This window comes from Plectropomus leopardus, chromosome 7 (genome assembly GCF_026936395.1).
Source record: "Plectropomus leopardus strain MGB_pleo_1.0 chromosome 7, ASM2693639v1, whole genome shotgun sequence".
NCBI lineage: Eukaryota > Metazoa > Chordata > Actinopteri > Perciformes > Serranidae > Plectropomus > Plectropomus leopardus.
In genome coordinates, this window is record NC_142182.1 from 36,900,218 (window position 1) to 36,921,795 (window position 21,578).

Consider the following 21,578-nt stretch of genomic DNA (forward strand, 5'->3'; position numbering starts at 1 on the left):
ACAGGAAAAAAAAAAGATTCCCCCTGCCTCTCCCCCTCTCTAACATTTTCTATTCTTTTTTTTTCTTTTTCTTTTTTAAAATTATTTTTTCTCCTCTGCTATTTTCAGGTAATTTTCTTGGAACCTTTAACTAATTTCTTGCCATTTTTCCCCTTCTTTTGGCCATTCCTTGTTAACTCTTTGACACCTGAGCAAACTGGCTTGACATCTTTTAAAAGCATGGGTAGAAAATGATGAGTAACTTATCAAGACATGGCCCAAATAACAAGAAATGAAGAAAATTGCCTGAAAATAAGCCAAAAAGAAACGTAATTAAAAAAGGGAAAAAAGAGACGGAATTACATCAAGAAGTTACTTAAATGCAGATATTTTCTATGACAGAATATATGTTTTGATAAAAATATAGTGCAGTAAATATCAGATAGGCCTATTTTCAGATTTCTACTCAAGTGATAGTCTAATACAATAGGCGTCTTTAACGTCTACCAATGTAATTTTCTGGTAAGAAATCTGTACTTTTACTGAAGTAGCTAAGGCTTCAGGTGCGTCATTCACCACTGCGGTCATGTGCGCGTTTCGGCTGCAATTATTTATTTAATATGTCGACACTGTGACATACTCTGGCTTTTACTCTGAAGGCACAACTGGCTCCTTTCCGGTCTTTCTCGTGCGTTGTCTCTGTGGACTCGTGAAGTTGTGAGTAGAGCTGGAGTGAGATTTCAGTGCCCGTTGCGTTGTTTGTGCGGCTCGCTGTGCGGTGTGAGCAGAGGTGAGGACGGCAGCGCTCTGCGAGGACAGCCAGCACAAAGCTCTCCGTCAGACGACCGGCAGAGCTTCGTGGAGATTACCGGAGGTCATGGTGGGAGCCCGCAGGGACCGCGCGCGCCGGGGACATCCAGGGCGCCGGTAGTGCCCAACCTCTGGGGGGCAGGCGGACAGGCTCACGGTGGGGTCGGCCCCCTCCTGATGACAAGGCGGGCGACCCGACCGATGAAGAACTCGGGAGGAGCTTTGACCCGGGAGCCACGATGATCGCGGCGTTTTTCCCCCTGAAGAAACTGCGGCGTAACGGCAGATACTTTTTGTTCGGGGCGATCCTGCTGGTCGGAGCTGTGGCCGTCTACCATGAGATGGTCGCTGCTAAAGCGTGGAGCAGTGATGCCAGTAAGTGCGTGGCTGCCTCTCCTGACACCGTTACCACAGCTCTCACTCAACAAGTGTTTTACCTCTAAACTTTTCCTCCAGTCATGCATCATGTAGAGTGCACTTTGAACAACATCAACAACAGCATCAAAAGCAGCAAAGTGAGCATGTAGAAAGCTCGCAGAAGGATCAAGCTGCACTTACATGTAAGGCATCGTGCAACTTGAACGTTAGGTAAAAATTGTGCAACTTTCAAAGAAATGATGCAGCAATAACTTCCTTACTGAGGATGTTCACGTTTTGTTGAGCTCACCTTGTTTCACCCTTTTCCATTCATGGATCTTTTGAAGCTGTATGGTCATGTAAAATAGGACTGCATTATTTAAAAAAAGTTGTTTCCCCCACTTTATCTCCAAATACTTTTCAGTACAGACATTGACATGGATTTATTTTACTCTATTGGCTGATTCCAATTGAATACGTAGGCTATGTAATGTAGACAAACAGATATGAGTTCTCTTGAGTTCTCTCTTGATTTTTTTCCTCTTTTAAATGGGGGAAAAAAACAAATGGTGACCTTACAGGTACAAGACAAACAAACAAAAACAACACACACACACACACACACAAGGACAGAAAAAAGAAAAAAGTTGACACACAAAGCTTGATAAGGTGTGCAGCAAATCACTTAAGGATAATTCCTAACATTTCTACAGTCCGTAACTCAAATGAACATTATTGAGATTATAGGATGGGAAATCTGTGAGCTGGAGTATCTTATAAACATCTAACAATAAAGCAGAGGTGAGAAATCACCAGAGGACCCACCACGACAAATAAAAAAAAACAACTTCACAAATCAATATTTAAATTTTAAACATGTTGAAATATGCTGAGATTTCATATAAGATATGCTGATATATTTAGATTTATTACATTTTTTCCAACTGCAAATGAAGCTATGTTCTCAAAGGAAAACTGTGAACACCCGTTTTTACTAATAAGACCAAGTTTTCAGTCTGTTCATCTCACTTCAGTCACTTTTATTAAAAGAAATAGTGGTCTGAAAAAAAAAATAGATTTTGTTGTTCTAGTAGGCTACCAAAAGTTCATCGTGCATTTGTGATATTAATAATTTATATGATTAGAAAGTAAATACTTGACTTGGGTGTTTATGCAGTATTGCAAGGATACTATGCTGTATTGATTTTTTTGATTGGGTGGCAGTTTAACTACATAAAAATCAGTACTTGAAAAGTTTTTTTCAGTTGGTGACTACTTTGGGTCATTCAGTTTTTGATGTTAATCACAAAGTACATATTCCTAGTCTTCTCAGGTCTTTCTTTTTATTTCTTTCTTTTTCTTTCCATAGGATATGCCACAGTGCCTCATCTTATTGGCCACAGTTGTCTTCCATTGACAATCCCTAATTTTTTTAACTAAAATCACCTCTGATTTGCAGGCAAGATGTGATTAAATATTATGCATTCCCTAAAAGTTCCACACCAACAAGTGCTCCTATCATCTCCCTTAGAGCACATCCTCAGGCTGTTTATGTAATGACTGGCGTACTCTAGTCCCTAAATCAAACACACCTACACTTAACTCCAAGTCACTTCAGTTGTAGCTCTGATTAACAACATGAGTTTCCAGACTCCAGAGATTATGATCATTTCCCATGATGTAACATGGATTTGAACTACTTTTGAAACTAGTTTTACCTTGACAAGCTGTTATTTTGAGTATTTAAGATGTCGTCTAAGTACCTTTCATCATGGAGTAGCTAGTAGTTTAATAAACTACAGTTTCAATTAATTTTTCCCAACACTAATCACAAAGCTGACTCATCACCTCTCTGTCAGCAAACATCTCTTCACTCGGCAGATTTCCATTAACCCTCAAATTGTGCTAATTGAAACTGTGAATATAAAATATGCCTAATGGAAACATGTAAGTTTTATAAAAGAAAAAAAAAGCTGCATTGGATAGCATGGAAAATAACATAGAACATGTTTAGATAACTGTCAATGCAATATGAAACACCACAGATACATTCTGTAGAAGTTCTCCTCTGAGCATTAATTGGAATATATTTTACATCTGCTTTTACTTTTCATGAATGATGCTGGATGCATTTGCACAGGAAACATGAGCCTCCAGCAGGTGAGACAACAGGTCGATCTAAAGAGCTGCAGTTGTGTGTGTGTGTGTGTGTGTGTGTGTGTGTGTGTGTGTGTGTGTGTGTGTGTTTTAGCACGAGAAAAAAGCATGAGGGGTGGGGGAGAGGAGGTCAGATTGCAGGTTTTACACTCAAGAGGAAGTCTCGTCTCACACAGGGTGATCAGACTTCCTGCCCTTCTTACCTTATTGATGCCTCAGCTCACCATCTGTTGTATTGCACTCACACCCAAGTATAACAAGAGTGTGTTACCACCCTGCCGTGGATGGAGAGGAAAACAGTGAAAATAGCAAGGTTGGTGTCTGCCCACGAGAGAGAAGTAATAACATATGAAACACACACTTTGAACAAAGCCTGGCGTGTAAATACATGCCTAAGACCTACATTACAGGGCTCGCCTATCTACACATTCCTGGGCTTTAGCCCTCCCAACACAATGGGACTTCTGTCAAGGGAAGGACCCCATATAGCCTCCAAACCGAGCTGAAAGAGCAATATGAACATCAAAATGTGTAATGCAAGGAGGGCAAGTAGGATTGGATATATAAGGATATGCTATCAGCATTGCACCAGGTGTCTATGGTCACAAGTAGTGCATCACAGGTTCTTTTATCAAGCATGAAAACTCTTCATTTACATTAATTACACATAGTAAGCAGTCATTCTTTTTTAAAAAGTGATATGGTTTGGAAATTGCAACACCCACTCCTGTGTGTAACTTTTTGCTCGAGTTTTAACCTTCTGTGATTGAAATTCCTCTTTTATGGGACGCATGGGATAAATAAAAATGTGAGAGAAGAATGTCTCAAAAAGAAGAGATTCCAGGTACCAGCCATTTATTTCGCTCACTTAATAATCAATCCCAAGCTCTGAGACGGTTCAAATGTAAATTGTATTTAAAGGGGCAGCAACTCGATATGAAGGACATTTGGGTGATTTGCATGGCCTAGCAAGTACTTCTAACTTCTGCACCTTTGCACAGAAACACCCTTATTACACACACTGTTTAATACTATACGGACATCGACATTGCACAGATCAATATCACACACCACAGTCTTTACTGCCGTACTTGGTGAGCTTTTTGAAAATATACATACATTTTGAAGTACTTGACATATAGATTAAGGCCACATATAGGCAGGAACGACCCTATTTAAAACAGAAAAGTCTTCAATTTGCACTTTAAAAAAAATCAGCATTTATATAACATTGTGAGAACAATCTTCGTGTACACGGATTCACAAAAACAACCAAAAACACAGTAGTAAGCATGCCAGGCCAGTAGTTGGCGGTGTAACTTTGTAATGACACACCATAGAAGAAAGACCAGGTGCATGTGCAAAGTGCGGCTGTGATGTCACTGTTTTCACATGATTTGCGCATTGCCAGTTTACACAACGACGGAGAGGGTAGTATATTCAAAAAAATTACACTTTGGAGCCTGGTTTTGTAAGTTTGCGTTTTCAGGCCCCCAAAACACAGTTGTCGTGTGAACGTAAGGCTAAACTGCAACAAAATTTTAATGTTTCATACAGGAAACATAGCCATGTAAATGGCCTCTAAAATGTAGGGCTCAAATCCATACTGAATTTGATTCTTGATAGATATTTTTGTTGATGTAAAGCAGTTTTAAAATATGTATCACCCCAAAAACATCACATGGTAACAACAGGGAGAAAAAAAGGTGAAAGTGGGGGAAAAAGTCAAAACAGTACATTATAACATGTAACATTATAAATATTTTTTTTTTCAGGGCAATATTGTATTGATACACAGATGCCAAGTACTGATATTTTTTTAATTATTGAAATCATAGTATTGCAATCCTAAATGAAACTTTTGACAGCCCACTAGAATAATAATTTCCTTTTCAGTCCAATAATGACATTCTGCTGCAATAAAAATCAGTGAAGTGAGATGAACAGACTGAAAACTATTTTATTAGATAAAACAGATGTTGACAAAGTTTTCCTTTGGGCACATAATTTACAGTTGAAAGGATTAAAAAACAGATGAGTAAAACATGTAAAACTCATGTACATGTAAAAAACATGTAAAAAGTAGTATTGTATTTTGCAAGTATGGGGATGATAACGTATCATGGAGCCTCTGGTGATTCCCACCTCTGGTGAAGAAGAAACACCTGTCTGCTTCTGGTGATTTATTCAGCAGATCTTTAAACACCTGCTCTGATGAAATACTGGCCCTTTATTCAGCTCCAGCTCTTTATTCCCAGTAAACAAATTATTCAAACCAGAAAGAGATCCATTTCCCGAACACCAAAAGTAAAAAACAGATATCATGTTAACAAAAAACACCTGACCTTAAGTATTTTATTCATAAGTGAGCACACAAGTTCTCCTACAAGATCTCCTACCACACAATTCAGTGATAAATTTTAGTAGGGGCAGCTCTAATATACTCAAGGTGTCGTGGCTTGTTACATACGCGATATATCTGATATATACAAGATGACCATGTCATGAACATTGAGTATACATTGTCACATCATTTTTACAAGTTACCGGCGTTTTGGTTGACTATGACTATTTAGTCATATCTTATGACCATGGAGCACTTCTGCGATTTGCAAATACTATTAATATCTGTACTGGAGAGCTAGTTAGTTTGTTTCCAGCTTGAAGAGAATCAATCAACATGTATAACAGTTTAACTTAATGAGTGTTAGTGGTAGTGTGAACATGTGAGGCATGTGTTGGGATCTGCAGATCTCTGATAGAGACTACTTAGTCACATTTTGTGACCAGGGAGCATCAGCGCTTTGTCAATCTTTTTGTATAAAATCTAGTATATTGCTTGAAATAAGGTTAAATATTGGCTGTGTCAGAAAAAGCTTGCATATAACCACTGGACCAGAGCAATACATAACCACATTCAGCAAAGACATGTAAACATTAACCTGCGAGGAGAGTAGGCTGCTGCTGATAGCCAAAACTAGCACGCCCAACTGACATTGTTTTATAAGTTAATGTGTGGTGTTTTTACTGCTTGGTTTAAAGTGCCACAGCGGCATATGAAATTCGCTTTGGTTTTTGAAAAAAATGAAGATTTTAAATTGCGTCAACAAAATAAACAATATTTTTTCTGGCAATTATTTGCCCTTGTGGATTAGATTGTACTAATTTTGACAGTTTTTCATGAGGTTCACACCTCAGAAAAATTAGACATTAGAGACAACCCTAGTCCACAAGTTATTATAAAACTACAGTATATGGCCCCTCAGCGTAGGGGCCGACTGATATTGGTTTTTCAGGGCCAATACTGATTCCGATTGTTTGTACTTAACGAGACTGATAATCGATATATGGAACCGATATGCATTTGCAATTAAAATGAAAATATTTCTGTTGAAATTTAGATTTTGGAATATAACAAACTTCAACACAAAATATTGTTTAGATTTCTCCCTGAGGAGAAGCTCCCCTGAGGTTTTATTAAGTCAAAGTTCCTCCCATGCTGACACATTCGACTGCCTTCCCTGATGTTGGTTGAATGTAATGCACACACCTTTTCATATTTAAATTGATCATTAAAATAAAACGCTGAAACAGATAAACAAAAAAATGCCAAACCTCTGCCCTGATAATCAGCCAGGCTGATAATTTATTGACCCCTACCTAGTGTAAAGTATAAGTATAAAAAAAAAACAATACAATTCCTAGTCTTTAGGCTTAGTGTGCCTAAACAACAACAACAAAGAAAAACAAAACAGATGCGTTTTTGTTGCAAATGCTTATTGCTCCGTTTTAGTCCTGTGAAGCAGAGTGTGTTAGTCACCGACAAACTGCAGAGAAGAAGCTGAAGGATGTAGACTGTGGGCACAGGTTAGCACAGTGGTGCTGTTAGGCGTGACTCTGCAGATATGGGCCTTTAAGGGATGGCTTGTTTTTCCCACATGTAGGTCACCTGGGCACTTAAGAACATAGATATGAGGTGCTGCAGTTAATAAATGTCCCGCTGGAGAAATGGCTGCCTGTGTGGGCGGGGGATTATTTGTAATGTAGTTATGGGCCTAACTGGACACTCCTCCCACATTTTTCAATGATCCTTTAACAGAGAGGAGAACGTCATAGCTGGTTAATGATAAATATGTCGCACCATCCTGTCTCTAATCCTGCCTCCGAAAAACCTTTTGGCATTACCTTGTCTGTTTCTTTCCCGTAACTGATAATAAACATGTTGTGTGTTTGATTATGCAAACTGTATGTCTGTATGTCTGTCTTTACTGTATTTTTGCTTCCCCTCTCACCTTGACTCCACTTAGAAATGCAACATTGTCCAGTACAAACATCTATTTGGCTGCATCAGCAGAGAAGCTGTACCAAACCTGCCCAATGAAAAACTGTCCCTTTGTTGTGAAAAATGTCATTTTTGTGCCCCGCATGAAACCTGAAAGCCTGTAAAGCCCTGCACAATTTTCTTTTTATCAACTGAAACATTTCAGCATTGAGTCATTGAATTTCACCAAACATAGCGCCAACTGTCATTTTGAAATGATCGAATCTGATGACAGAGTGAATACAAAGGAATCAAACAAAAGCGTTATCAGTGCGGTGGTGAAAATTGGGACATAAAGGCAGCAGCAGAGGAAGATTTAGTAGTAGGAAGACTGGATGAGTGCAGATGGAGATAAAAATATTCCTCGCTTGCTTTTCTTAACCGCCACTCTAGAATTACGTGTAGTGCCAAAATTGTATCATGGGTGTGTGTTTGGAGATCTCCACCCTGATGATAATGACAGACTCTGAGGCAGCAGGCGCTGGAACCTCAATCCACTCACTGACACCACAAGCTTAGAAAAAACCTAAACTCTGAGCTCCTTCAAAATACACACTACCCTGTAATTTTAAAGATGATGGAAGAAGTTGGAGAAGGAGTAATATTTCTGCATCTGCTCTGCCAGAGGGGCAGAAAATTTGGGCCAACACAGCAGTGCCATAGCAGCTCATTAAAGGCTGAATGAGATGAGTTGCAGTTGGTGGTCATCAGCATTGAGTTGGAACACGGAGTGGGTGGGACTCCGCGGGGATACTGGGCTCCATTGTTCATGTAACACAAGCCCACAAGAAATGGAATAAAAGCATGTATAAGAGAAACTGGAAAATCTGGCAGCACCTGAAGTATGTCAAGCATAGTGTTAGATTTATGACATTGGGTGTGATTGTGCGTAGTTTGCAGGAGCGGTTGTTTTTTTCTGTGGTTGCAGCAGAATGATGTCTGTGCTGTTTTCAGCAGCTCATTTTGGCTGAACTATGATGAGAGCAGACATGGGCATTTTCACTTCAACATTTGAGTAGTCACATTTAATCATGACAGAGTACTCAGAAAAACAAAAATCTAATGTAAGAACAGGAATATATATTGCAGGATTCCCAAACATTTTCATGGACAAAATTCCAAAACTTTTCAAAACTTTGTGCTAGGAGAAAATAAAGAAAGATGATGGTAAACAAAAAAAATTACATTTGCCATTATCTAACATTACATGGGATCTTATCATACCATATCTTATCGTATCTTACCATATCAATTTCATGACAAACAACAAAATTTTATGACTTTCTCAAAACTTGGAAAAATTTTTACTAATTCTATGACTTTCACAGACCTGACTTTTTCAGGTTTTCAATGAGCAGCGAAATTGGCCAACAACGGAAAGCAAGTGCAATTTGAAAGTCATTTGTTACTAAACACTAAGTTTTTTTAAATACAATTACAAACACAATTAGGCTTCAATTAGCCTATTAAACCACACATTGAAAGTTCACTTGCAAAAGATTTACAAAATCCTAATACTACCGTAAACCCTTTAATGGCCTGCTGTAATATTACACACACTCGTATCGCTCTGTGCACAAAATGCACTTTTCAAAGTCAGGTTATAAAAAATATTATACATTAATATGATTGTCTACTTTTATGGAGTTTATTTTTTAACAAAACACACAGTCTGAATCATAAATATCAAATATGTATTAATTTTCAGAGTTTTAATCCTTTTAATGCCAGGTTTTTGTCGTGATGCCACTATGTTTTTAGACAACACAAAAACAAAACAAAACAAATTCAATATACTCCGTACAAAGTAGATTTGTTTTTGCTGCTAAAATTAGCACAAAAAAAGGAAAAATAAAGGAAAGATAAAAAAAGACATGACCTAGAAAAAAAGCTTAAAAGAATCAGAATAATTCCATAACATCATTTTCAATATAATAATAATAATAATAATAATAATAATAATAATAATAAATAACTTTAGTTATAACACCTTTCAAAACAGTGTTACAAAGTGCTTCACAGATTACACATTATAATACATCCAACCCCTCACACCCCCACTCTCCCCAAAAAACAAAAAAACACCACTAACAAACCAACAAAGTTACAGAAAAATGAGTTTACAAAAAGAGTTTTTAGTAGTGATTTACAAAAAGAAAGGGAGATGCAAGATGGATTTTCAATATGTGATTATGATATTTATAACTATTGTTTTCTCAACATTTTTCTCCCATGTTTTCCAGGTAATTTTCTTGTAGTTCTTACTATTGCTTGCTAATTTTGTTTTTTCTTCTTCAGTTACTCTTCTCATGTTTTTTGAAAGACATCAAGCCAATTAGCTCAGGTTTCAAAGGGTTAAATAAGATGATTTTTCTATGCTGCCGACAATAAGAAGCACACAGAGCCACACACTGTTCCTGGATTAGAATACATTTTGTTTAAATGCAAAGTCAGTGGAAAGCCAACACAGAGTGTCCAAGCTGTTCCAGCGCCTGGGGAAATCACAAATTGCTTTCAAATCAGTGAACAAGTTCTGGTGTTGCTGGTCTGTAGTAGGTCACAGCGATTTTCCCTGTCAGCTGTGCGCTGCGCTGCTCTGACTGTTTTCACCTGCTTCCTCAGGTATGAGTCTCTACGCTGACGGCGGCAGCTGGAGGAGAGCCATGTTTGTGGAAGGGGTAAGGACTGCATGGAAAAAGAAGCAGTAATAGAAAATGAGGTGATGCAAGGCTGTGTTTGTGCAGGGAGGGGGACCAAGCTAAGACTTTCATGTGTGTGTTTTCCAGGTCAGAAGGGGCCATCGGTCAGACTCTGCGGAACATTCAGACACATGGAGGTCCAGCTACATGCCACAGACCTGGAAACCAGAGGTGTGTTTGAGTCCACAGTGCCCGCATGCTTAAACACTCTGTCTCACCTTCCTTGAACTCTAAATAACCCGCCCAGGCCTGCTCAGCTCCCTCCCACCTCACTTTATTTGCCTCTGTATACAATGTGTTTCCTGCAGCAAGGTCTGCTTCAGCAACTTCCACTGCTCTCTCATCATGTTTCCACTATATTAGGCAGCACTGTTTGGCCAGTTGCTCACACCTCATGTTTCATGTTGGAGCAAAGCTGTTGCTGTGTCTGGCTCTGCAGACACGTGGAAGCACACTTTGCATTGGCACTGTAAGAGATCGTGTGTGTGCGGTTGATTAGATGTGGTTTTTACAGAAATAAATGTGTTCCATCTGATTTTAAAATTAAAAAGGCCATTGAATTTCTTGCAGTATTTATGCATTGAAATTATGTATCTATTTTTTTTTGCCACTGAATTGAAGTCTTCACATTCTCAATAACTCATTTTCAACTTATTTTTCAATATTCACAAATTCATAATCAATATTCAAATAATACATTATATTATAATATTATATCAAAGTTGTTTAAAAAAGGCAAAAAACAGTAAAAATTTCATTGCATAAATATTCAGTGCTATTTTCAAAATGAGATGGAACAGATTGACTTACCATAGATTTAAGATATGAAATTAATTAACTACTACCTGTTGATTCAACTATCAAACTATTAAAGTGCTATATCGCAGCACGTTTTTATTAAATATGTCAATATTTCTCCATTTTAATGTCCAAAAAGTGTATAAAAGCGTGCACATCCAGACGATAAACAGTAGGTACTAGACTAGAGATCATGCAAGAGACAAAAAAGAATAGAGCCCGCATATTAAACTATGCTCCCGTAAATATTTGATTGAAAATAAAAACGTGAACGTTACAATCTTCACATTCTTCCTCAGATGAAAAACAATGCAGAGACACTGGTCTGTCATTTTGATTATAAAAATCAAAAAATAAAAGTTAGCCTTCAAATTTCTTGTTTCGTCTTAATAACACTCCAAACCCAAAATATTCTTCATTTATAATCACGTGAGACAAAGAAAAGCTGAAACTCCTCTCAGTTGTGAAGCTGTAACTGGGGGATCTCATATCAGAGTTTAGAAGTCCATTAAAGGGACACCTTGCCTGTTTTCAGTTCAATTTTTGAAGTGCACAGTATGCGTAATTGACCTGTGTTACACTTTCTTGCATCTTGCCAGCGACTCAATATCCCTGCTCTGTCAGATTAAGTGTTTTGTCTCCCACCAGCAAGGGCATTTTCTGATATTGGGCTGTACAGTGCATTCTGGTAGATGTAGTCCTTCTACCTCTTGAACAAAAGTGAATGCCACAGCCCATTTACTCTGGTCATGTAGCACCACATTGAAATTCATTTGTGTCTTTCTACTGCAGAGACAGTCCAGTTTTTTCAAACAAAAAAAATCTTTCCAGCAGTAAAATACTTGTTTGATTGTGACAACTTTAATAGACTGGAGAGGAAGGAAGCAGAAAACGGAGCAGTAGAGCCGTGGTTAAAATAAAATAAGATGGAGCTTGATGGTAAATAATCTCTTCAGACTGGCAGTGAGGTGGCCTTTGATCACAGACATGAAAACAGAGGAAAGAGGGTTGTTAAATGATTACAAGCAGCAGGGAGCCTGGGAGGTGCTTTGGATCATTATTTCACAGCCTCACCTCACAGTCAGGGGTCACACTAACATTTAACTACCTGTGCTGATCACAGCAGGGCGTTGAGCTTGACCACTAATGAATCACTTTGATGAACCATGGGACTGGTAACAGCGAGGCTTTGGCTCTTACCTGCAACACTGTGCCGCTGTGCTGCAGTCAGCACACACAGATCAGATAACATGGCCTCTTTGGCAGATTTCACAGAGGTGTATGTTTACAGGACATCTGGGCCCTTGTTGAAACTCCACTGCTTCTTCATTTACGCGTGTGTGTGTTCCAGGGATTCCTGCAAGCTTTCATAGAAGCGGTTGAGGGCGGGAAGACAATTTGACAGTGGCTTTTATTGTCACTCAATTCCTGTGATCCACCCTTCTACCTGTGAATAAATGTAGCATACTTAAGGGATCAGCTTACTCAAATAACAAAAAAAAATGGAATTACTCACTTAACCTCTGGTGACTTTGAGCTATGCAAAAAGAAGTAGTAAAAAGTAATTCCAAAGAAAGCTATTAATCAAGTCTGTGGATTATTTCTAGAGAATGTAAAAAATACTCTTTTAGGATAAATATTTAGTTTGACATGATTTCCCCACATAAAATGTAAATAAACACTCTGAAAAAGGAAATTGAAGCACATCTACAATTTCTGCCTCATTAGGCAGGTTTGCATTACATATTTGCGATAGACTTAGACTTAGACTTAGACACGTTTATTTATCCCACTTGTGGGAAATTAACTTGTAACAGCAGCCGTGTGTACAGAAAAAATATATAAAATATCAATATATACAAAATTATATTTTGTGATAGTGGTTTTATGTGATTTTCCTCGCAGTAACATTCCAAGAAGCATAGCGATGGATGTTAAAAACATCAGCAGGTTTATTTCTATTACAGCCACCCGACCGGCTGTCATTATTTCCAGTCTAAGGCCGTGTAGGCGTGTTATGGAGCCATAATGGAAAGGCGAGCACCTTTTATGTGGGAGCGGTTACGTGTGAGGGATTTCTGGGAGGTGATAGTCCACGATTTCACAGAGGAATTGTGGATTCAAAACTTCCACATGATCCGCTCAACTTTTGAAGAGTTATGTGATGCAATAACAGCTCTTGTAGCTCCTGCTGCATCATGAGGGAGCCAGTTCCCACTGACAAGCACACAGCCATAACATCATGTGACCTAGAAAAGCCAAAAAAGAGTTTCCATTGCATTTTTGCAAATTGTCTGAAATACCACCTCATGCCAGCATAAAAACTTTTACAAGATAAATGGGAGTTTTTTTTCAAAATTGCAGTTTTTTTCATTAGGTGTTTTTTATATTCGCAATTTCAGCTTACACATTTTGAGGGTTAATTGAAACCTGTCTATTGAGAAATTCCATAATAAAATGTTAACAGGTGAGCTATATTAAAATTCACCCTGTACAATTGTGTGGATAATGCAATTAGCTATAGAGACCAAAACTTTTCTTTGCACCAGGCAGGAAACATATTATTTTTGTACTGAGGTTTACCATTTTAGAATGGGTGTATGTATGGTTTGACTGGCTTCTGGAACAGCCTCTAGTCGACACTGCATTTTTTGACACTTAGGTGTAATTTTTTAGTCCCAGAGTTTGCTGCTTGGTGACACCTCTTTGGATACAGCACAGTAAAGTCAGATTGAGACATTTTTAAAGGGAACATAAAACAAAAATTCATGTGAGAAGAGGGGATCATTTATGTTATTTGATAATGGTTCGAGAATTGCAAATAAAAATCCCATTAACCTCCTAGAATTTGGGTGGAGCCAGACACCTTGGAGGTGGATATTTAAAAACTGATCAAACATTTTCATCCAAAACAATGTGCATGGCTGGATCCACCTGGAGGTAATGCCTTGTAACTGTGGTGAAGTGATGTGTCTGTGCAAAGGAAGTGTGGTGGCTAGCAGGAATCAGGTGACAGTTGAAAGCAGTTGTCCTGTCATTGTATTGTCACGTGGTATCTAAGGAAGTCTGTATTTGTTGGTGTTAGTTTGCCAGGTACTGAGGCCAGATGGTTAATTGTCTCACTGCTGGTTGACTGCAGCACAAACAGAGCTGTGTATCCAGTGTCCTCCTCACTCTGTCTTTACTTCCTGCAGTATAAAGGACAGGCCAATCTGCATGTCTTTGAGGACTGGTGTGGCAGTTCTACAGCTGACCTCTTTAAGAACCTGCACTACCCGCTGTATCCTCATGTGAGTCAAACCCTTTAACTCCTGAGTTAACTCAGTTTCTTGTCAAGTTGCTCATTATGTTCTTTCCTGTATTGTTTTTTGAGAGAAATAAAACCTTTTTTTCCAGTTTCAAAGGTTTAAATAGTGGTGAGGGAAGTATTAATCCATGTGCACTGCCAAGTGTATTTGCAACTGAATGAAGTTAAAGAATCAAGGAAGGAAAATATGTCATTTTTTACAGATCAACCCAGCAATGTAGAATTTTATTGGTTTTTGTTTTTGGGAAAATCTCTTCACTCACAGTCTGCAATTCTAAAAGAAATCATTTTCTATGGTAAAAAAAATGTATATATCCTTTTTTTTCTGTGACATAATTTTAAATATATTAAGAAAATTCTAAATATAGTTTTCTGGAAATTTTTTCCTTTGTTTTTTTTGGTAATATCTTATAATCCAGTTTCTTAGTTTTCAGAGGTATAAATGCTATTGAAAGGCATCTGAATGCAGACCAAGAAAACTGATGTGTTAAAGGGTTAAGTGATTATTTGCACTTTTAGCAAATGCTGACAACATAGCTCCACGGTTTGTAATGTTGGTCGGTCCACCACTTGATTCCAGAATTGCCATGAAATTGCATTCACACACTCTGACACAAGCGCAGTCAAACACACACATACACACACACACACACACGCACACACACACACACACACACACACACACACACACACACACACACACACACACACACTCTCACAACACACAGTTGTTTTCACTCAGAGGTGCATTCTACATCCACGTGCTAGATCCTTATGCCCCTGGACTCAAGATGTAGTTTGACTTTGAGTAAACATTACAGCTGGATCTCTGTGTATCTCTCAGACCAGGACTACAGTGTCAAAGCTGGCTGTTTCCCCTCAGTGGACCAACTATGGGCTCAGGATATTTGGTTACCTACATCCATACACTGACGGTACAACATGAAATTCTTCATCTGGCTCCTGTCTGTTACCTAACTGAGTACATTCTTGCAGTCCATCTCCCTGTATCTCTCCCTGTATCAGCCTCTTCATCTCCTCTCTTCTCGTCTTCCAGGAGAGTTTGTGATTGCTGTGAGCTCAGATGACAACTCTGAACTGTGGCTCAGCACAGATGACTCTCCCCTGAACATGAAGTTATTAGCATTGGTTGGAAAGGTAGACACACCTCGAATCTTCTCAAGAATCAGAGCATCATTTCCTCAAAATGCCTGTAAATTTTTCTTTTACTAGACTGGCACAGAATGGACAGCCCCGGGGGAATTTGACAAGTATGCCAGTCAGACCTCCAAACCAGTTTGGTGAGTTGACGTCATCAAAGCTGACATCAGCAGCTAGTGTCACCAATGTGAGTACAGCACTGAGCTGTGGGTAGAGTACAGTAATCAAACCAGTTCAGAGACTCAGGTGAAGTTCAGTCCCTTTGTCTGACGACTATACTCTTTTGATAGAGCTTGAATGGCTTTGAAATGGGCGGGGGTTTTCTTTGTGTGCGGTTATCTGCACGGCACACTGTTAATGATACACGGCGGGTGCTGCTGATTGGTTGGTTGTAATGTGAATCCTGGACAAACACATTAGTCATCAATCCAGGGACAACACTTACTTGATGATATTAGATCTTTTAGTCACCATGTCATGAAACTCTTTCAGTCCCCCTTTGTATTTTTTAGCATTTTTCAAACTGTGAATTACCCACTGTAATCATACATGTAAGTACAAAAAAAACCCACACTTGATAACTTTTATTAACTTCCTTTAAATGTGTTAACTGCATGTATTACATGCGTCTGGACAGACATGGGTGTAAACAGCTGTGGGTGTAAACTGGTTGGTGGAGGCATACAGCTGCAAGGCAGTCATTCTAGTTTTACTCTGTCTTTTTGCAAGTCCCCAACACAGAAGTGCACCACAAACTTAAATCACATTAAACCCATACCTAAATATCAGCATCTCTACTCTAAGAAGCTGAGCATAAGCAATTCTTAGTAAAAGTGTGTATGCTCTTCTGGGAATCCAACCGCAAAAATGGCCTGTCAAATTTAAGGCCAAACACCTTAGATTTAAGCATACTTGCACTTAAAAGAAGCAAATTTGGCTGCCAGTGCAGTAAGCAAATTTTGCTTGTTAAGATGTCTTAAAACCAGTAAAACTCTGTGACTCTCATTATAGCCCATAACATCTTGAAATAAGATCAAAAACACTCATTTCAAGCAATTTAATTAATTCTAGTAATGCAAAACAAACCTATTATCACTCAAAACTTGTACTTTTTTTTACTATCAAATTACTAAAAATTAGAATTATGAAATTCTTGTTTTTAGGGAGCTAAATTAGATCACTTGTTCTTAAAATAAGTAAACATAGCAATGCTTGAAAAACATGGTTTTATTAACATGAAACCAGGGAAAGATACAGTTAGAATGGTTTACATACCAGGCAACTCTGAATCTGTTGCTGCTACAAATATTAACAAGCTCCTGTGTGAGCAGATCACTACAAATTTATAAACAGCTTTCAACCAAAATGACTTGTACTGTGACCTTAGTTTGGTGTGATATTTGAAAAGCATCACAACCACAGAAATAAAAAAATATTGTTCTTTGTTCAATACTGTTCTTACCATTTTTAAAAATTGTATACAAAAACCAAAAAGGCATTTTTTTACATAGACATCCCTCCTGCTTAATGAAATGTGTGTGACAGTCATTAAAAGCAACGTAAACAATTTAAGCCTCACTGTTTGAATGCAACTTTACCAGCTGGGAAAATGTTAACCACAGAGCTGATGCTTGAAATTAGATGTTTTTGTCTGGACATACTAGTGCTTAAAATAAGGTTTCTATAGACCTGAAGTGGATGTTTCCAGACTTGTCTCCTGTATCTAGTTAAAAAATAACTCAGAAAAAGACAAAGATGCTTAACAAGACCAGGCAAGTGATATTTACTTGAATTAAGTCAAATGATCTTTCCTAGTCAGCACTAGATAATCCATTTATAATTAAAACAAGACTAACTAGATTTTTTAATCTAAATATAAGATTATTACACTTGGTTAGATCGGCAGTTTTTGCAGTAGAGATGTTGATGCGGTAAAAAACTCACTCAGCATTACTGTGACTACATGAGTGTTGGAAAAAATCAGACAACCATCTCTGGCTAGTTTGTACAAATATTACTAACATGCTGGAAAGTTGTGTCTCAGTGTGTGGGTGTAGTTTACTGTAACTGGCAGGAAATTCTTCAAGCTACGTGGTGTAGAGCAGGTTGGTGAGTTGACACCGACAAGAGAACATGTAAATGTTAGTAAATAGGTGAAATATTGGTTAATGTAGATTGTTTATTGCTTTTGTTTTTATAGTGGTTCACTTTAGTCAAGTCAGCTTTATTTATATAACCCAGTAGCATCCCAATATTCACCCAAGGAGCTTCTTAATCGGTGCAGCATACAACATTCTCTGTCTTTAGACCAGAGGTCATCAACTGCATTTTTTCAAGGGCCTAAATTGTTCACCATGGGGGCTGAATTTTCAAGAAAAAAAGTATTTAGACTAAGTTAGCCTATAATTATATAATCATTTAATTAACATGTTTTTAATAATATAGAAGGTAGAAGATTTGTAGATTTATTGGTCATTATTTAAACAACGTTTAAATATATAATTTTAATTAAGAAGTTAAAGTAAATAAAAAATGTAAAATAAGAGCATGTGGGATAAATAAAAGGAAATGCTAAATGAGAGCTATGAATTTGTCTCTCACCCTGCTAGTCTCCTCTTCAGTCCCTTGCCCTCAGGGCAGAGATTCCAGAGTCTCAGAACATGGCTGTTGGCTTCTTGAACTCTGACCCGCAGGTACGTGTAGCAATAGGAAAAGCAAAGGAGCACTTTAAAAATAGGTAGGCTACGGCACAAAGCAACAAGCACTTTAAATGGATGCAGCTGCACAAGCATTTTGAGGACTTTTTACTTAGTTTTCTCTGTATGATACTGAAGGTTTGACTTTTTCAATGAATGCATATTTCTGTCAGCTGTTTTTGCTGTCTACTAAGTGTTTGTGTTTTTTTGTCTGTTTTTGAAAGCTGCACAAAGGCAAATTTCTTTCAGCTGTGTTAACATGACAATGAAGTACTGAATCTTGTTCCCATTCTTGCATGATGACTTGGCATATTTTATAACTTCATTTATCCGATCAACCAGCAAAAATGTGGGTTAATTAAACACCGGAACTCAACCTGACCCACAAACTGCAAACTTAATGCATTATAGTAGCACTATTGTCAAAACTGAGAACTAAAAAAACAGACAGACACACAGACTGAGCCCCTCGGTGTGTGTGTGTCAGTGTGTGTGTGTGTGAGTGAGAGAGAGGGAGGGAAAGAGTGATTTAAGAGAGGGGAAGAGATGGTGGGTAGGTGGACTATTGCATGCGATGTTTCTGTATATTATTCATAATTAATCAGCCGTGACATTTTGTAGTAATCCCTAGCCCCGCCTTCTGTGGGTTGATAATAAGCTCATAATAAGCAGACAGATGGATTTTTAATCTGTGGATCAAACACACCAATTTGGTTTTGGTAAATCATATTATAATTATTGTGATATCAGTTGAAACATTTATGATAGACATTAAATAAATACTGGACCGGATGTTTGAATCCTCAAATTTGAATCCAGTAATATTTTATGAGTGGGGAGCTTTGGAGGGCTGGATGTGCTCTGTGGGTCGCCAGTTGACGATGACTTCCTGACACCCTTGATTCCAACAAGGAAAACTGCTGCCACAAAGGATGGAAGAGCAGTGAAGCCAACCAGGTCCGACATAGATCTGCGCCTAAAGCCACATGATTGTATTTCTTTGAAGAAACCGTTCAGGTCAATGGTTCCCAACTGGTGGGTTGCAGTCCAAAAGTGGGTCAAGGGTCCATTCTGACTAGACCACAAGTGACCTGTGAATGTGTTAAGTTTGTGAAAAACACATTTTATAGTACAGTGAATTTCCAGCACACTTTTTCGAAGTGCCATTTCTGGTCTTGCGATATTGTTTTATTTCTTTGTCTGGACCCTGAGCTAGAGACTACAGAGATATCTGGAACCTGTGACTGGACCAGTTTGGAACCACTGATTCAGGTTTTGTCTGATGTGAATATAATGTATAACTGAATCTGAACTTGTACTTTCCGACAGGCTGTCTTCTCAAAGGAGGTACTTTTTCGAAGTTATCCACAAACAAAATGACAGAGGAACCGACCATGTGGAGGTGGCAGTAAGTAGTTGGATTCAGTGGTCTGATGCAGAAAATGTCCCCTGCTTCTTTCTTTGTAACATTTAAGTGGTTCCAACTCTCAGTCTGTGCTCATTTTCAAGTGTGATGTGAGTAATACAGTGGAAGACACATGCAGTTCTTTGTGTTGGTTATGTCACAGTGGCAGCTCCTGGATCGAGGCAAGTTCATGGTTATTGACTCCAGTCACATCTCACTGTATGTTAGTAAGTACACAGAAAGCTACACATCATTCCTGCTGCTTAAAAACACATCACTCAGCAAATCTTTATTAGTCTTAAGCTCAGAGTAGATCTTCCTCACACAGTGCCTCATGACTCATAACTCTTTGCCTTTATTTTTCTACCACAGTGCTCAAACCTGCATATCAAGTCAATGATTTTGTTTCATCTTATTTTATTTTCCCACAGATGAGTCTGCCTTGTTAATGAGTGACATAGCCCACATACCACAGACGGCTGCAAGCCACCAGCACATCCACACAAAACAGCACAATGCTGCGACAGCAGCAGACCTCCTTAGGGAGGACCCACGAGACACACTCTACCACGGTGAGAGACATCTCACTGTTCTTTGCTGCACAGCTGATAACTCACCTCAACCCCCATTTCTTACCATCAATTGTATTGCGCAACTCGTTTCCTCCTCCTAAACATACAAAGTAATCTTATCTCAGATCTGTGTGTTGTGTTTATTTGCAGTGCCTTTGATAAACAGCAAGTTCCTCAGAGGTGTTCTGCCTGACTGTTCCTACAAACCCAGCTACATTATCAAAGACTTTCCGCTGCTCCGCTATCAAGGACTGCAGTTTGTATGTATTTTTATCCTTTGTTTACACCAATATCTCTGCTGGATGAGTTCCAGCCACATTACTCTTTACAGCTCATTATTCATGCAAAAAGGGGTCATGAATAGAGGGTTGGGATAGCACTGTTGGGATAGAAAATGTTGTGTATATGTTGCTATAGGAAGCTTTTTCCATCTTCCATGGCCCTCTATATTTTATTTTTAAACTTGTTCCTGTTGTGCTGAGCAGTGTTGCATATTTAAGGAATTTAAATTATGCCAGCGTAATATAGTACTAATGTAATATCCTACATGCTGGTCCCACCAGAGAAGAAAAAAAAACATGTAGTAGTACAGAGTTTATTCTTCATTCTTAATTTCATTATTTGTCTCCTTGTGCTGGCTTGCTGAAGTCCCTACTTGTTATCTGGCTTAGTTAACCTCCTAATCACAACAAGACTCCAGGATGTCACCCCCTAGCCAAGAAATAGTCCTGCACATAATAAACTCTGAAAAACCAGGAAAAGATGTGAAGTGATAATTAGTGACATTTTTGAGGATTTGTTTAACCTTTGGAGAGGGCCAGGTCAGCTCTTTATGGCTCTGTTTCCACCAAAACAATTAGTATAGAACATTTAGAACCAAAGTAACCCCTATGGACACGTCCCTGGGTCGTAGGTTTATTTAGCATTTCCATCGCAGACAGTATTCCTAAATGTATGCTTACTACTCCGTCCAGTGCTCGCTGTACTTCCCCTTCTACCGATGATACATAGGAATGTCTGCACCTCGATTATTGGCCATGTAACAGGGTCAGCATGGCAACATCTTTACAACAAAAGGGAAAGTGAAAAAATTAACAAAAAGCACAGAGGAGGGACTTGTGTTTTTAATTTTGGCTTAGGTGGGAGATATTCAACTTTAAATAGTGATATTTTGTATTTATTTTAAATAAAAAAGTCACCCCCCAGCCACCCCCCTCTTCTGATAAATAGAGAACGGTCCCACAACACCGGCTTGGACGCTGAGCGTCCTGCTGTGGACATATCTAAACATACTTTAGCCACCTAAAAAAAACAAT

At 38.5% G+C, this 21,578-nt stretch overlaps 1 protein-coding gene across 2 annotated transcripts in view; it reads left to right on the top strand.

The window, feature by feature from the left end:
• The first annotated feature begins 684 nt into the window (after nucleotides 1-684).
• b4galnt3b (beta-1,4-N-acetyl-galactosaminyltransferase 3b) overlaps nucleotides 685-21,578 on the top strand; it is a 36,281-nt gene continuing 15,387 nt past the window's right edge. Inside the window, exons 1-11 of one of the 2 annotated variants that reach the window (XM_088080622.1) lie at nucleotides 685-1,164; nucleotides 10,247-10,302; nucleotides 10,411-10,494; nucleotides 14,316-14,411; nucleotides 15,273-15,363; nucleotides 15,486-15,586; nucleotides 15,662-15,729; nucleotides 19,615-19,693; nucleotides 19,842-19,917; nucleotides 20,122-20,262; nucleotides 20,413-20,522. In XM_088080622.1, the coding sequence (XP_087936748.1) occupies nucleotides 1,029-1,164; nucleotides 10,247-10,302; nucleotides 10,411-10,494; nucleotides 14,316-14,411; nucleotides 15,273-15,363; nucleotides 15,486-15,586; nucleotides 15,662-15,729; nucleotides 19,615-19,693; nucleotides 19,842-19,917; nucleotides 20,122-20,262; nucleotides 20,413-20,522 (1,038 nt within the window). In that variant the 5' untranslated portion in view covers nucleotides 685-1,028. The remainder of the gene's footprint in view (nucleotides 1,165-10,246; nucleotides 10,303-10,410; nucleotides 10,495-14,315; nucleotides 14,412-15,272; nucleotides 15,364-15,485; nucleotides 15,587-15,661; nucleotides 15,730-19,614; nucleotides 19,694-19,841; nucleotides 19,918-20,121; nucleotides 20,263-20,412; nucleotides 20,523-21,578) is intronic. The other variant, XM_042495927.2, reaches the window with a different exon arrangement.